Source organism: Nematostella vectensis, chromosome 1, assembly GCF_932526225.1.
Source record: "Nematostella vectensis chromosome 1, jaNemVect1.1, whole genome shotgun sequence".
Taxonomy (NCBI): Eukaryota; Metazoa; Cnidaria; class Anthozoa; order Actiniaria; family Edwardsiidae; genus Nematostella; species Nematostella vectensis.
Window position 1 is genome coordinate 3680234 of NC_064034.1, and position 13947 is coordinate 3694180.

At 46.9% G+C, this 13947-nt stretch overlaps 2 protein-coding genes across 2 annotated transcripts in view; both read right to left on the reverse strand.

Moving 5' to 3' along the window:
• The window catches only part of LOC5504881 (organic cation transporter protein), a 32586-nt gene extending 32135 nt beyond the window's left edge, over nucleotides 1-451 (reverse strand). The window contains exon 1 of the mRNA XM_032373215.2: nucleotides 305-451. The gene's annotated coding sequence lies outside the window, so the exon portion shown is untranslated. The remainder of the gene's footprint in view (nucleotides 1-304) is intronic.
• A 10684-nt stretch (nucleotides 452-11135) lies between these two features.
• LOC125561748 lies at nucleotides 11136-12742 on the reverse strand. Its single transcript, XM_048726025.1, has one exon. It carries the CDS (start codon nucleotides 12543-12545, stop codon nucleotides 11739-11741), a length of 807 nt encoding a protein of 268 aa, XP_048581982.1. The 5' UTR covers nucleotides 12546-12742; the 3' UTR covers nucleotides 11136-11738.
• Between the last annotated feature and the right edge of the window lie 1205 nt (nucleotides 12743-13947).

Genomic DNA, 13947 nt, shown 5'->3' on the forward strand with positions numbered 1-13947 from the left:
GCATAGATGTTCCTTGTGCAAATTGTAAGGCTCTTGATTGGTCCGGATTTGCTGAATTTGGGCGAAATTGCTACTTTTTTCATGATTTATGGCAACTTTGCTCAATCATATCTCAAGAACGGATCATCTACCAAAAAATACTAAAGCTTATTTTGTTTTATATTATGCAAGAAACCTCTAGACAAAATATCAACAAAATATAAGCTAACACAACCTTTCAATGTTAATTTTGCCATTTTTTGCCCCTGTCTGATACAATAGAAAACAGTTGTTTTGCTGACCACATAAATTCTCTTTGACTCACCTCTGTTGCGAATCTGCCTAATTTAAGAATGTGTAGAGCTTCAGCCGTCAGCCATACAGTCCTGATCTGAATCAAGCAAGATAAAGACCTTTATTAGCGTAGTTTATGTATTGTCATGTATTATCATTCCAATGGCCTCTTTGCATCCCCCGGGACCATAGGGGAACGAATTGAGAAATTTATGCTTATGATGAAAACACACTACTAACACATGCATATTCTACAATTTCCATAGACTAAGGCCATGTTGTGTACATTTCAAAAACGAGCTAATTTATATTCTATGAGTTTCACAGCACGAAGGGAAACTGTTAAGAAAACCTTTAAAGCCGCATTGTCACCAGTTTATTTCCGGTCGATTACGTAACAATCTCCGATGATTTTTAACGGAAAACGCGAAAAATATTTCAAAATATTGAAGGCAGTGTGTTTATTGGAAGTTTTTTTGAGGATGTGATTGATTTTAACGGTTGAGGTTTCCGTCGGACCTCCGGAAGTAAACTGGTGACAATGCGGCTTTAAGAGCTGTGCACACAAACTCCTTATGTCTAGCGCGGGCGTCGGGCCCTTTTATCCTTTGAAGTATATACCAGTAAGAGAAAAAGAAGGCCTGATACAAATCTTCATGTTTGGGACCCATATTTTTGGCCCTCTGTGATTGGCTAGAAATATTTGGCAGTTGGAAGCAACAATTGATTTGATTGGCCCACATTCAAATTTATCACCCATGCCGGTCAGATCGTGTTTTTATTTCTCAACGTAATCGTTTCTAGAGGATGTAAGATGAAGATCTACTTGGAAGCCTTTAGAAGCTGCATTTATATTTTAGATATCATAAGTCGTATCTAATTCTCGTATCTAATTCTTGCAGGCGTTTACCCGGTTTTTTGTGTGCTGCGTTTCCGCTAGCAAAATAAACTCCCGCAATCATTGATCACGCTACTGTCAGGTGTTTTATGCATGTTAATTCTAGAAAGGGCAAAATCGTTATTCGATGAATAAGCGAGGGCCATGTGTTTAAACGAATTTTGTTTGATATTTAGTTTAAACAACATAAAATCAAAGCAGTTTTGCACTTACGTGATATTTTCTTATTAACGGTATAAAATGATAAAAAACATGCATCATTTGCCTTCTTCGGCCCTTTTTCTAAATTTGTGGTAAGCGGTATTTGTACCTTGATTTAAGATCTGGTCATTTACGAGAAATAATCTGCTATTACGCCTACGCTATTACGGGAGTTTTCTTAATTTAACCTATCCAGAGTTGTCATTTTTTAGCGGAGCCAGCGCGGCCGCTGGCCGCGCGCGGTGCTCCATAAGTATAGAAATATTGTAAGCTATGCGACTTGGTTTTGTGGTCATCGCGCGGTTACCCTGTGGTGTCACAAATCAGCCAGTAATCCAGCCGCGCAACTCTCAGGGCCCTCTTGGTCTTACGCTTTTATGTGTTTTTAGTTCAAAGTTCGTATGATAACAGAAAAAAGGCAGTATTTAATGAGAAAATATGAGGATTCAAATGGACTGAAGTCTTTTAGGAACCGTTTTGTCTGAAGTACGAGTCGATGGTAAAATCTACCCGAGTGTTCGTGAATCCCGCCCGTCGCAACAGCTAAAAAGGGATGGAGGATCTACACTACCATTGTATATTCATTCACGTCTATATTTATTATAGGAGATCCTGAGAAGAAAGGCTTTGATGTTTGTTTTCAGCTATAAAAATCATTTGCTTGTGTCGACGATTTCCTTGCTATCAGAAATTCGACAACTTCACAGTTTACAACAAAAACAAACAACACAACCGCAACAGAAAGCGAAAAAAAAAACTGCCAAGGTGAGTTTTAGACGACGATTTGTATTGAGAATATGAAAGTTATTTTTATTTTATTGTTGTCTTTTATAATGCTCATTTGTTCGTTTTTTTTTCCATAACTAATCGCTCAAACTAAAACACCGTTCCAGCTTTAGTTTGACGTCAAATGCCATTTCAAAGTCATATATCCTTGTTTTGATGTAAATACTTAAATACTAGTTCTATAAATTCAGGCGTATATTCCTCACGGTAAGTAAGAATTTAACGACAGAAATACGTAGTAGTCTAGTCACTGTATCAATGCCACAGCTTGTTGGATTTATACATTTGTTTCTAGAGTTTGCTTTGAGAATTCATACGTGAGCGGTGGTTTACTGCGCTTACCGTTCAACTAGGGCGGTGGTATAAGGGTGACGCAAGCAAAACTCTAACTTCGAGAACTTTTTCGTTTCGAGGGCCTTCATGTACTCTTTCATCTTCTCCTCTGAAAGCTCCGCGCCGTAGTCATGCAGGATAGCTTTCATGTCCGGCTTGCTCAGGGTATAGAAGACCACCAGGGCCGCGATGTTCTCGCGGAACGGCTTCGTGATGCTGGTGAGCTGCTGCGTGATCACCCACACGCTGATACCCACGTGGCGCGCGCTGAACGCCAAGTTGACGAGCTGGTCAGAGCTCCTCTTTACGTCTTTCGAGGCCGCACAGTCGTCGAGTATGATTAGCGTATTAGTGCCTTCGAAGAGAGCGGAGACAAACCTCAGCAGTATGTCGATCCGACCCGCCTCAGGTGCGATGACGAACAGACGATTGTCGCCCTCGCCGAAGCCGTCGTATGTTTTGTTGTAGACAAAGGTAGGGCACATGAGTACGATGTAGTCAAACTTGCCCCAGAAAGGGCCACGCAGCCGGTCCACTACGAATTGGGTCTTCCCGCATGACGTCGGGCCCACGATAAGAGCGTTAAATGGGATGTTTTTCGGGTCCATACCGCTCCGGTGTATGTGCTCAGTATTGTATGGACTCTGTAGCTGTCCGTTCATAAGGTTCATTTGGGCGTCGGCCACCACAAACACGTGACAGTTTACGCTACCCGAGCCGCTCGCCGTGCGTTTTATCTCGAGGTGCACACCGTAGCGGGTATTGACCAATCGGAGACCACCCCCATGGATAGCACTGTCGTCCGTCGTTCGAAGGTCGATCCACAGAGCAAACTTGTTATCGCCATAGAACGACTCGGGGCCGACTGCCGGGGCGGCAAGCGCTCCGCTGTGCCCCCCCCAGGGAGGGGCGGACGAACCGCCTTTTCGCCTCCCTCCATAAATCCGTGGGGCGCAGGCCCTGGCTGAAAACCTTGTTTGGCATGCCGTCGATTGTAACGCGAACGCTCTTGATGTCGGGGTACACGAACTTCTCAGAGTCGCGAGTCCCTGCCGTGTATGGCTCCACAAAGAGGAGCAACAGACCACTCATAGACCTTCGCGGCAGGTTGACACTCTCGTTGATTATGCTGTCCGTCCCTTTGCTAATCACGAAGGTCTTGTGAAGGTTCACTTGCTCGTAGAAGAACGTTGTGCCGTTGTGGTAGGCGGCGGACCGGGCGAGGTTGTCGTCCCTCAGGCTTTCGTACTCCAGCTCTAGATTTTTGATGCCATAGGATAATTTGGTGGCATCGGTTCCGACTACTAACTGGTCAACCGATGCGAACGTGATCTCGAAGAGCAGCGCCTCGGAGAGCGCCCTTGGGTACAGCACGCCGTGGTCCGTCAGCAGAGAATGGTCTAGCGGGATGGTGTACCCCGCCCCGTGGGCGGCGTTTAGAGCGTTCTCCTTGGCGTTACTGGTCGCTTTATCGCCGGCCTTGGAGCGAAGCTTGCGCATGTTTTCTGACTGTATGCCCTGCTCCAGGCGGTCCTCTCTCTCGACCTTGGACAGGTAAAGCTCCTCATACGTCTTGAAGACGTCGTAGCGGTTGGTGTCCTGGAGCGTTTCTCCTGCAAACGTGATTTTCAGGCGGCTCACGAGATTTTGGCCGACGTTGTTGACGACGGTATTATTCGCATGGCCTGAGACGGAGAGATCGAGACCGACCCTCAAGGAGCCAGGCACGAGCGTGACGCCTTCCGATAGCTTTGGGACCGCCACATACAGCGTCTGGTCTGGGGAGGCCGTCGACGGGTTGAGAGTGACCCGGTGAACAGTTCTCTCGGCTTTCAACCCCAGAGGAATTCTGGGTGTTCGTTGGGGGTCAAGTTTATCGCTGACTGACATCGTATACTTTTTGGTTTGGGTCGGGTATTCGTACCAAGACGTAGGGGCCTGAAGTGGTTTGGTAGTGAGGTGGGTGTGATCATATGGTATGGTAATGTTGGAGGGTGATGGTGAAGGATGGCTAGTAAGGCAATGCAGAGTGGAGATGGTAGTAATGTAATTACGGTGAAGAGGTGGATAGGTTAGACTAGTAGGTGGTGGAGGGTGGTGAAAAGGTAAAGTGGGACTAAAGAATAGGTTGTGGTAGTGTGTGGTGGGTAGGTGAAAAAGAAAAGATAATAATAATGTGGTGTGGTGTGGAGATGGCTAATGGCTGTGTTGGTGGGGGAAAAATAGTATGGTGTATAGGTGAGAGTGGTTGTGAGGGGGATGTGGAGTAGATAAGGCTTATAATTAAGCGTGATGGGTCTATGTGTTTAAAATGGTGGTGGTGTTGAGGACGGTTGAAAATTTGTGAGGTTATGGTGTAGATGTAGGTGATGATGTATCGTTATGATGTTAGGTGATTGTAAGGTGTTGGACTTTTGGTAGGATAGGGTATTCGTACCAAGACGTAGGGGTCTAAAGTGGTGTGGTAGTGAGGTGGGTGTGATCATGTGGTATGGTAATGTTGGAGGGTGATGGTGAAGGATGGCTAGTAAGGCAATGCAGAGTGGAGATGGTGGTAATGTAATTACGGTGAAGAGGTGGATAGGTAAGACTAGTAGGTGGTGGGGGGTGGTGAAACGATAAAGTGGGACTATAGAATGGGTTGTGGTAGTGTGTGGTGGGTAGGTGAAAAAGAAGAAATAATAATAATATGGTGTGGTGTAGAGATGTGGAGTAGATAAGGCTTATAATTAAGCGTGATGGGTCTATGTGTTTTAAAATGGTGGTGGTGCGGGGGACGATTAAAATTTGTGAGGTTGTGGTATAAATGTGGGTGGTAATGTATTGTTGTGATGTTAGGTGATCGTAAGGTGTTGGTTTGTGGGTAGGTAGGGTGGGTGATGGGGTGTGGTCGTTTGTAGTTGGGTTTTGTGCTGTGGGGTAAATGTTTGTATGGTGTGGTGTTGGGGGGGGCGCTGGTTGTAGGACTAGTGGCTGCTGTAGGGTGTGGTTGGTTTGCTGTGTTGTAGGGTGAGTAGTGTTGTGGCCATGGGAAGGGGGCGGGGGTTGTGGTTTTTGTGTTGGCAGGGGTCTGGCTGGTATAGGGTGTGTTAGGTGTGTATGTTTAGGTGAGAGTGTGGGAAAGTGTGAGGGGGGAAGGAAGTGTATGTGTAGGTGTGTGGGGCTTAGGTGGGTGTTGGTGTTGTGCTGGGGTATGGGATAAACGTGGTGGGTTGTATGATGGCGTGGTATGGGTGAAGTGGGTATGGGGCTGTTTGTGGGGTGAGGGATGAGGGGGTGCTTGTTGTGGGGTAGGTGGGTGGTTGGGTGCGGGTGATGCGGGTAGGGGGATACTTGGGTGGTTAGCCAGTTATGAGGGGGGAGAGAAAGGGGGTTGTGACATGTATAGAGCTGGGTGGTAGTAGTGGGTAGGTATGTTGTGTGGTGAGGATAGAGTGCTAGTGGTGTGAGGTGGGTATGGTGGGTGTGGGTAGTAGGGCGCGTTTAGTGGTAGGTGTGGGGGGGAGGGCTGCGCCGTGGGGTGTGGTAGGGGTGTGTGTGGTGGGGGTGTGGGTAGTGGGGTTTTTTTTAAGGGGGTGGGGTGTGTTAGTGTGGGGGTAGGTGGTTAGTGTGGCGGTGTGGTGTACATATATGTATATATATGCACATAAAGTACGAAGTCGCGTGGCTATGGTGCGGACTGTTAGACATGTTTAACATAGCATAGCACGAGTTATGCGCACGCATCATGGGTGATGTTGACGTTGACATTGACGATACCTTGCCGGGCGGGTCCGCCGATCGCGGGGCGGGGGACGACAAGACGACGCCCCTCATCCCGTTTGACCCCGGCGATGGGGAGTCGATCCCAATGTCGAGCACGTTGTCGCGTACGCATGCTGCGCATAGCATGGCTTCGCGAACCGCCGGAACGGCAAGCGCTGAAACCTCGTTCATCACAGAGGGTGCAGCGACAAGACTCGGTCTCCAGTCCCTCAGGGAGGAATACCCAGACCTTGACGAGAATCTGATACGGTTCCAGTCAGACCGGAGGGGAAAGACGCTAATACAGCTTCGCAACCTCGGCAAAGGAGGTTGGACTAAACCAAGACAGCTGTTCAATGAGAACGGGGGCGTTTGACAGGACGTTGCAAAGCTGAAAAGCTTCAAGATGGCGATGGGGTCCGTGGCAGAGATAGACGCGGTCATACAGGAGAACACAGAACGAGTCCAAGAGCTGCAAGGGGTGGTAGCCACAGACAGGGAGAGCATCGACGACCCTAACACGTCAGAGAGTCGCCGCCAAGAGGCCCGTGAGCGCAACGAGGAGAGGCTGTCCGAGATTGACGAACTAAAACGCGAAAACCGAGAGCTCGAGAACCAAAAGCCGCTAAGAGAGCGCATCAAAGCCACCTTAAAAAAGTACGGCTTTACCGTCACCGCTATCGGGTTGGCCGTAGCGACGACGATCGCGGCCATTGTGACGTCGCTCGGCAAGTCGCTCTCCTCCGTGGCCAGAGGGGCCGGTAACGGGATTAAGGCCATCGGGAAAAAGCTGGGCGGGCTTCTCCCCGGGCTAGTAGGCAGCATCGCGAACTTCGTGTTTAAGGCTGCAGGGGAAGCGGTGAAAGTCCTTGGCGAAAATGCGTGGCTGCTCATTCTAGGCGTAACCGCGTTCTTGTTTCGTCGAATGCAAAGCAGTCATCGGAACAGGTAATACGCCGCGGCCACCGCGAGCGCCGACAGCCCCGCCTTGAGGGCGGTGTGGTCACTTTTCTCGCCGAACAGGGTAGGGGCCGCGCCCTCCGCGTGCACTTTCGCAGGGGTGCTTTGCCGCCGGGGCGGCACGTGGTCAGTCGCGTGTTGCACCCTAGGATGCCCACCGGCCATGTTATGAGCACCGACTGGCTTTGTCTCGGCGTTGATCGCGTTTGCACCGAGCTTTATGGAGTCCGTGGCTTTCTGCAGCTTATTGTTGTAGCCCACGACGCTTTGCGTGTTTATCACCAGATCGCTCGGCATCAGCCACACTCCTGGTGAAACCGCAAGACTCAGTCTCACCTTGGCCTCCTGCACGGCTAATTGGTACCTTTGCACGCTTTGTGCGATATCGTTTTCTATGATCGCGTCTTCGAGCAGCTCCGTGAACTCCGCCTGCGTCTCCATGGCGGCCCACCGGCCCCTGCGATGGAGGAACGGACGTTTACCTGCGCGCCAAGCACTGTGTAGACGAACGCCTCGACCGAGCGGTCGAGTCTCCCTAGCCCTGCTTTTGTCAGCCCCTCGCCTTTGGGAGGCGCAAACCAGCTATATTGCACGCCCCCGTGGTCGTCGTTGCGTATGTAACCCACCTACTTCCCGCTGTTGTACGTCCCACCTTCGTCGCTAAACAGATTATGGTTGCTCGGGTACTCGTCCGCCGCTGTGTCGTAGCCACGGATCACGTGCACGTTGCGATACCCCTCCCCCGGGTAGAACACAAACACATCGCCTAGCCCTTGGTTCCGCCCGCCTTTCCATCGAAAGTCCGGCTTACGCGGCAAACCGAACTCTATGCATAGACGCTCGAAAGCGGCCTTCTTGTAGGGGTTACCTTTTTGCGTGAACGGGCTGTCGCCAGGCAGGGGGACGCCGAGCTCGTAGAGTATCCTCCGGGTGGTAAAGTAGACGTGAAACCTTAGAAATCCCCTGATGACAGAGGGGAGCGTGGCGAAAGTGGGGTCAGTTAGGGACACCCCACATCCGGCGGTTGCGCACCAGACCGCAAAGTTGAGTTGCTGTGGCCAGTACCCATAGGAAGGCTCCGATAGCCACCGGCGAGACTCCTTGGCGGACTTGTGCGTGACTTCTGTCTCTTTGAATATGTCTCGGACCCTAGTCGTGAATGATTTGTCCTCAGCCACGTGTATCTCCAGCTGCGTGAGTAGTGGGGTGATGTCTGAGGCCGTGCTCTCCACGGGGGTCGCGGGCACGGCGTAGAGCAGCTTTTGCGCGAGGGTCAGAGACCTAGGGAAACCTAGGAGAACCGGTTTTTTTACTTGTTCGGCTATAGCGTGTTTGATATGCTTGGCTATAGAGGCTCCCGCCGCAACTGCCGCCTTCTTCGTCTCCTTCTCCTTCCTTCTGGGGACCTCGTTCAGCATCTGCCAGCCTTCCCAATCCATGCTCAGCCCTATTAAACACGAAGGCAGGCTATGTTTAACACAATGGTGGTCCTACACGCTGTGTTCACCGGAGGTGAACTGACGCTCTTCTCCGAGCAGCCGATAAGGCGCCCACGCTTTGTGGCGCTCCGGCAGTGCTCGCTGTATAACAGCTGGTAAAATCTCGAGCGGGAGCAGCAGATAACGACTATAGCCTCCCTCCCGCCCATCGCTACTCTGCCAGCCGGGCACCACACGGCCGAGTCCATCGTGGAAACGATCAACCACGCTTAAAGCCAGATTCTGACCGCGAAGCTGGATCCCCTCACCGTGAAGATCGTGCTCGTGTCCACAGGCATTGTGTTCCTGAACGCCGAGCTTTGCGCACTATTTGGCCTAGAGGCTAAAGACGATCAGATGGGTAAGCGGGGCCTCGCACTGCCCTTGGGGGCACCCCCCACTTAAGGTGACTTTGCCGAAAATAGACGCTTGGATCACGCACTTGGACGTCACGCTAGCTATATCAACAACAGTAACTGCGCTTCAATTACGGAGAGTTAAATATAAACTGTACTCAAATTGACCGGGGTAATACAAATCATTCGAAATTTTTTTCTTTATGAGATCTGCATAATTTTTTGGACCAAATTCTGACCTGTTAAAGAAAAAATAATAATAAAGAAAGAAAAAAAATAAATAAAGAAAAAAAATATTCCTTCCACCTGCTATTTATACGAACAAAATCCAAATTCGTCCCCCCGTATTTTTTATTCAGTTGTATTAATGTGTTAGGGTCGCCTTTTGGATATTTCACGCTAGTAATGACTGAAACAGATATTTAGCCTAAATCCGCTAAATAGCGAAAAAAATGCTGAAAAAAATTTTTTTGACGTATTTCCAGCCCTACTCTGTAATTCTATGCAGAAAAATAGATAATTTGGTTTTTTTTTATTAACAATTACCCCCCCCCCCCCCCTTGCTATTAGGTTCTGTTTCGGTCCTGTTTAGGTTCTGATTCGGTTCTGTTTAGGTTCTAAGAAATTTTAGGTTCTAGGATCACCACGGTTTGCAATGCTACCCACAATTAAGCGAATAATAATTTAAAGTCGAGAATTGTATGCGAAAAAAGAAATATCGTTTTTGGTTTCAAAAACAGCGCGCGGTCGTGAGAATGTCGCCATTCTTGATTGCGAATGCAGCGCGCGCACACAATGCAAAAACAATTCAAAGACTAAAAATCTGCTAAATTTTGCAGATTTGTTTCCTAAAGTTAAATAATCATTTGAAGACCAGGTGGAGATATAAAAATATCGGTAAAAGTTGTAACCACACAACGTTCTTCAGCAATAACTAGAGACCTTATGCAACTCAAAACGGCGACGGCAAACAACGTTGTGTGACGTGGTGACGTCATCTTTTAGACCAAAAGTGACGCGTCTTCCGGTTTATTTTGCCGTCTTGTTGTCGTCGAGTACGTGAAACGCCGGGGTTTGCCGTTTCAGCCAAAACGTGAGTACTTTTTATTGCTTTTAACTTTATCTGTTGGTTATTCTTCTGCCAGATAACTTTTGAATTATGCAGAAAGTATATGAGAATGGAATTAGGTAGTTGAAATAACTTGCCTCCCTTTTATTTTTGCGAAATTATTTGCTTTTATCGTATCGTATTTTTGTTGTCAACTTGTCAAAACATAGCCAAGCAAATCATTGCAGAGAAATATGTTTGAACGCCTCCAATGTAGTTTTAAGGCGATATTTCTTACTACATTTGTTCCTAGGAATATATTCAAGTTTTTTTTCGTTCAGGAAGTAGCACACAAACAAATGCAAACATGGTTGTTTTTGATAATTACATCAGTTCAGCGATAGCATTATAAATTCTTGTCTAAGTTAGTTAACACATTTAAGACGACAAATGACAAACTTTTTTTTTTCTATTTCCAGATGGCAATGAAGTGGAATGCGATTCACGACGAATCGATGCTCATGGAAGTTATGGTCCATGAGCCATTGGTTCATAAATTTGGATCAACAGAGCGGGGGAAGGTGTGGGAGGGTGTGGCAGAGGCACTTAATGTCATACCACAATTCTCATCAAATGGCTGCAAACTAAAGGGGCGTTCTGTCCGAGAGCGGTACAGTCTTCTTGAAAAAAAAAATTAAAAAAAAGGTGGCAGAAGAGATGAAGGCAAGTGGGATTGATACGCCGGGGCTAACAAACTGCGAGCGTTAGTTAGAGGAGCTGGTGGAGCGCTTTGCTGAAGCAAAGTCAGAAGTGGAAGCAGCAAATGAAGAAAAAGGATTTGATAGACAGAAGGGGGAGGAGATGCGGAACCGGGCGATTGAGAAGATGATGGGCCAGTGGCAAAGAAAAGAAGAGGGAATGGGAGCGAAACCCTTGTATATTTAAGAGATAAGGTAATAATGTATATCTTTCGTCAAAAGTAAAATATCTTTCGTCAAAAGTAAATCTGACCCCTCAAAAATTTAGGGAGGGGGTGCTCCCCCTTCGGGACGGTAATCCTCTCTTCCTGGGTAGGTAGCCCTAATCTAGAATGATCATTTGAACAACATTTTGAAGTAAAATAATAGTGGATTTGTTTAAATTACTGAAACAACTAATTAATACTCAAATGTCTCTTTTTTCTCAACTTTTAAGCAAACGATAATTATGTAAAAATCTCCTCCATGACAAAAATACACTAAGAAAAATAGCTTGGCTAAAAGGCCAAATTGCTTTCATACACCCCCTACCACTTCATACGTGTCAATCCAATGTGATCAGAAACCTTGAGACTTGGTCCGTAGACATTTTTTTTTTTGGTTCTGCAATTTTTTGCCAAAAACCTGGTGATTTCACGTTAAAACCTGGAGAGTTGACAGGTATGCTACTGACCTGGTGAAACCAGACTGGGGACTTTTAAAATTCCTGGTGGACTTTTTGCCTCCCCGTTACCTGCTAAGTTTTCAGACTCTCCATGGCAGAGGTTTCCCTCATACAATTTCACTCTGACCTGATGGCATAGGAGACCCCCCTCTATATCTAAAAAAAACTTGGAAATTCACAGCTTTTTACGGAAAACCTGCCTGGGAATCATTCACCAGGTCTGTTACAGAGGGGTATTTTCATGTGAAGTAGACCTCAAGATCAGGTGGGTCCAGGCCGAAAAACTGGGATGTGGAGGAGCCATATAGGCAAGTGTTGGCGTTTCTTAAAAGTGCACAAACAATGTACATTTTTCCAACTGGGCTCAGCACTATCTTCAAGTCTTTCTTAAAATCTAGATATGCAAAGTAAGTTGATATGTCATTAAAAACCCATTCAACTGCAGTGCGAACTTTGCTCATGGAGAGGTTAAATAGCTCCTGTTGGGCTTGCAGGTTTCTTCCTCTGAATGGGCACTTCATTTGGGCCCTCAACGGGTAGGCGGGGTCCCCATAAAGGCAGAGTGGCTGCCCAGCCGTGTTGATAGCATGCCTTTCTAACAGCGGCAGCAAGCCCGACTCATGTAGCATGGCACTGTCGTGTCGTTTACCTTCAATGGGACCGAAAAGGTTGGCAATCAAACCATTAGGCGCGACAAAGCTCTGAAATTTGATTGCGTGGACCCGCTTGTGGCCATTATACATGGTCCTCTGGTGAAGCCCAGGCCTGCAAATTGGTCTCAACGTTCCATCGATGAGCCCCCAGCAGTTACCGAGTGCAGCTCCCTTCAATGCCACGACGAGCCTAGCATAATCTTCCAGGTGTGCCGGGGAGAGCCAAGCTTGGTTGAAACTTGATAGGAGGTACCTGTAGTTGGTGTAAATGTAGCTGACCGCTTCGTTTACGACCATAGATATTTGCGGAACAGCTCGGGCGAATCGAGGGACAAGGTCTTCGTATCTACAGGGATATGCGAATCGTCTAAGAGTCATGCACAGGGCTTCCATTCCATCCACAGTAAGATGGTTCGGACATGTTATTTGGTCCGGGAAGTTAAGCGCTTCATTAAGGCGATATAAATCATTTTTAATGAAGCGAAACTCACTCAAACACTCGTCGTCCGTCAGCGATTCAAGATCAAATCTATTGTACTTCTCGAAAGGGATGTCCAAATTTTTCGACTTGTTCAGGTTCTGTTATAGAAGAAGTTTGTCGTCTATTACTTCAAGATCATTCGCGAGTAGAAGAGCTTCTCGTGCATCTCGAAAAGTGGACATAATGATAGTAGCATTGTAACTTTTGCAGTGTCAAAACGATTGCGTAAGGTTGTTTACATCCAAGACGGCAACCTCATTTCTGACGTACTCGTACCAGACCCGCGCGACATAACCTGACGTCGCCGTCGTGGATTTTTTTTGTTGCGTAAGGTCTCTCCTAAGAAGACATGAAGACGGGAACCGGTTTAGCGCGCGCATATGTTTTCTCATGTAATTTGATTGACATCTCGATCTACGTCACAAATGACTGGACCCGGGCCTTTCAGTTCAAGGCCTTTTTTCCGAAGGTTGACCAAAATACCTCAATATTACATATTTGAGTTATTCGCGCAAACGCGTGTTTTATAGGGTCCCTACGAACCACATACCTTTTGGAAGATGAAAATATATAGAATTGACAAAGTCTATCAACTCTGAAAGGTTATATGGACTTTAAATGTAAATATAATATCGCACTCTCGAGCGAAAAGTGACACCACTTTTCGAAAGCGCCAGGCGTTCCTCTTTGGTCCAGGAATCCTCTGATGGGCACATTTTCTATTATTTTAGGGCCTTGTTTTACCCTGTTACCAGTTCAATATTATTATTTTTCTTATTCAATATGATCATCTGTATAATTTTAAATAAAATATTTCCGAGATAGGTGTCAAATTGTGTGTGTTTTTTAATTACGGCATTACCCCTAAGGAAAAATGTGCTTACGAAAAAAATTGTCGATAGAATTTTTTAAACATAATTTTTTGTCAGTTTTTGCAGGGGTGGATCCAGACTGATTCAACTGATTCCAGTGAATCACTCAAAATCCCAGAAAAATGTTTTTTTTTTTGTAGATTTGAATTTTAGAACGTTCAATAAAAATAAACATCTACTGTTGTCTGTTATTTAAACACTATTAGACCTGCTTCCTGGGTTGTTTCGCTGTTATTTCTAGCCCTGCACTTAAGCTATGTCATTTCCTTTAGCGCTTGGACAGCATTTCCGGTCCCCCCACGGGAAATATTGCTCCGGATGGTGAGTGATAAATCAAGTTTGGAGGAGGGGACCCATTTAGAAATTTTGCGCGTGTATAAAAATTATGCGCGTGCTCTGGAACTACTCAAGCTCTTCACCGATTGGCTACGGTCCACGCGGA

Excerpts from the sequence above, each read along its gene's own strand:
- LOC125561748 (XM_048726025.1), bottom strand. The coding sequence starts at position 12,545 with ATGGAAGCCCTGTGCATGACTCTTAGACGATTCGCATATCCCTGTAGA.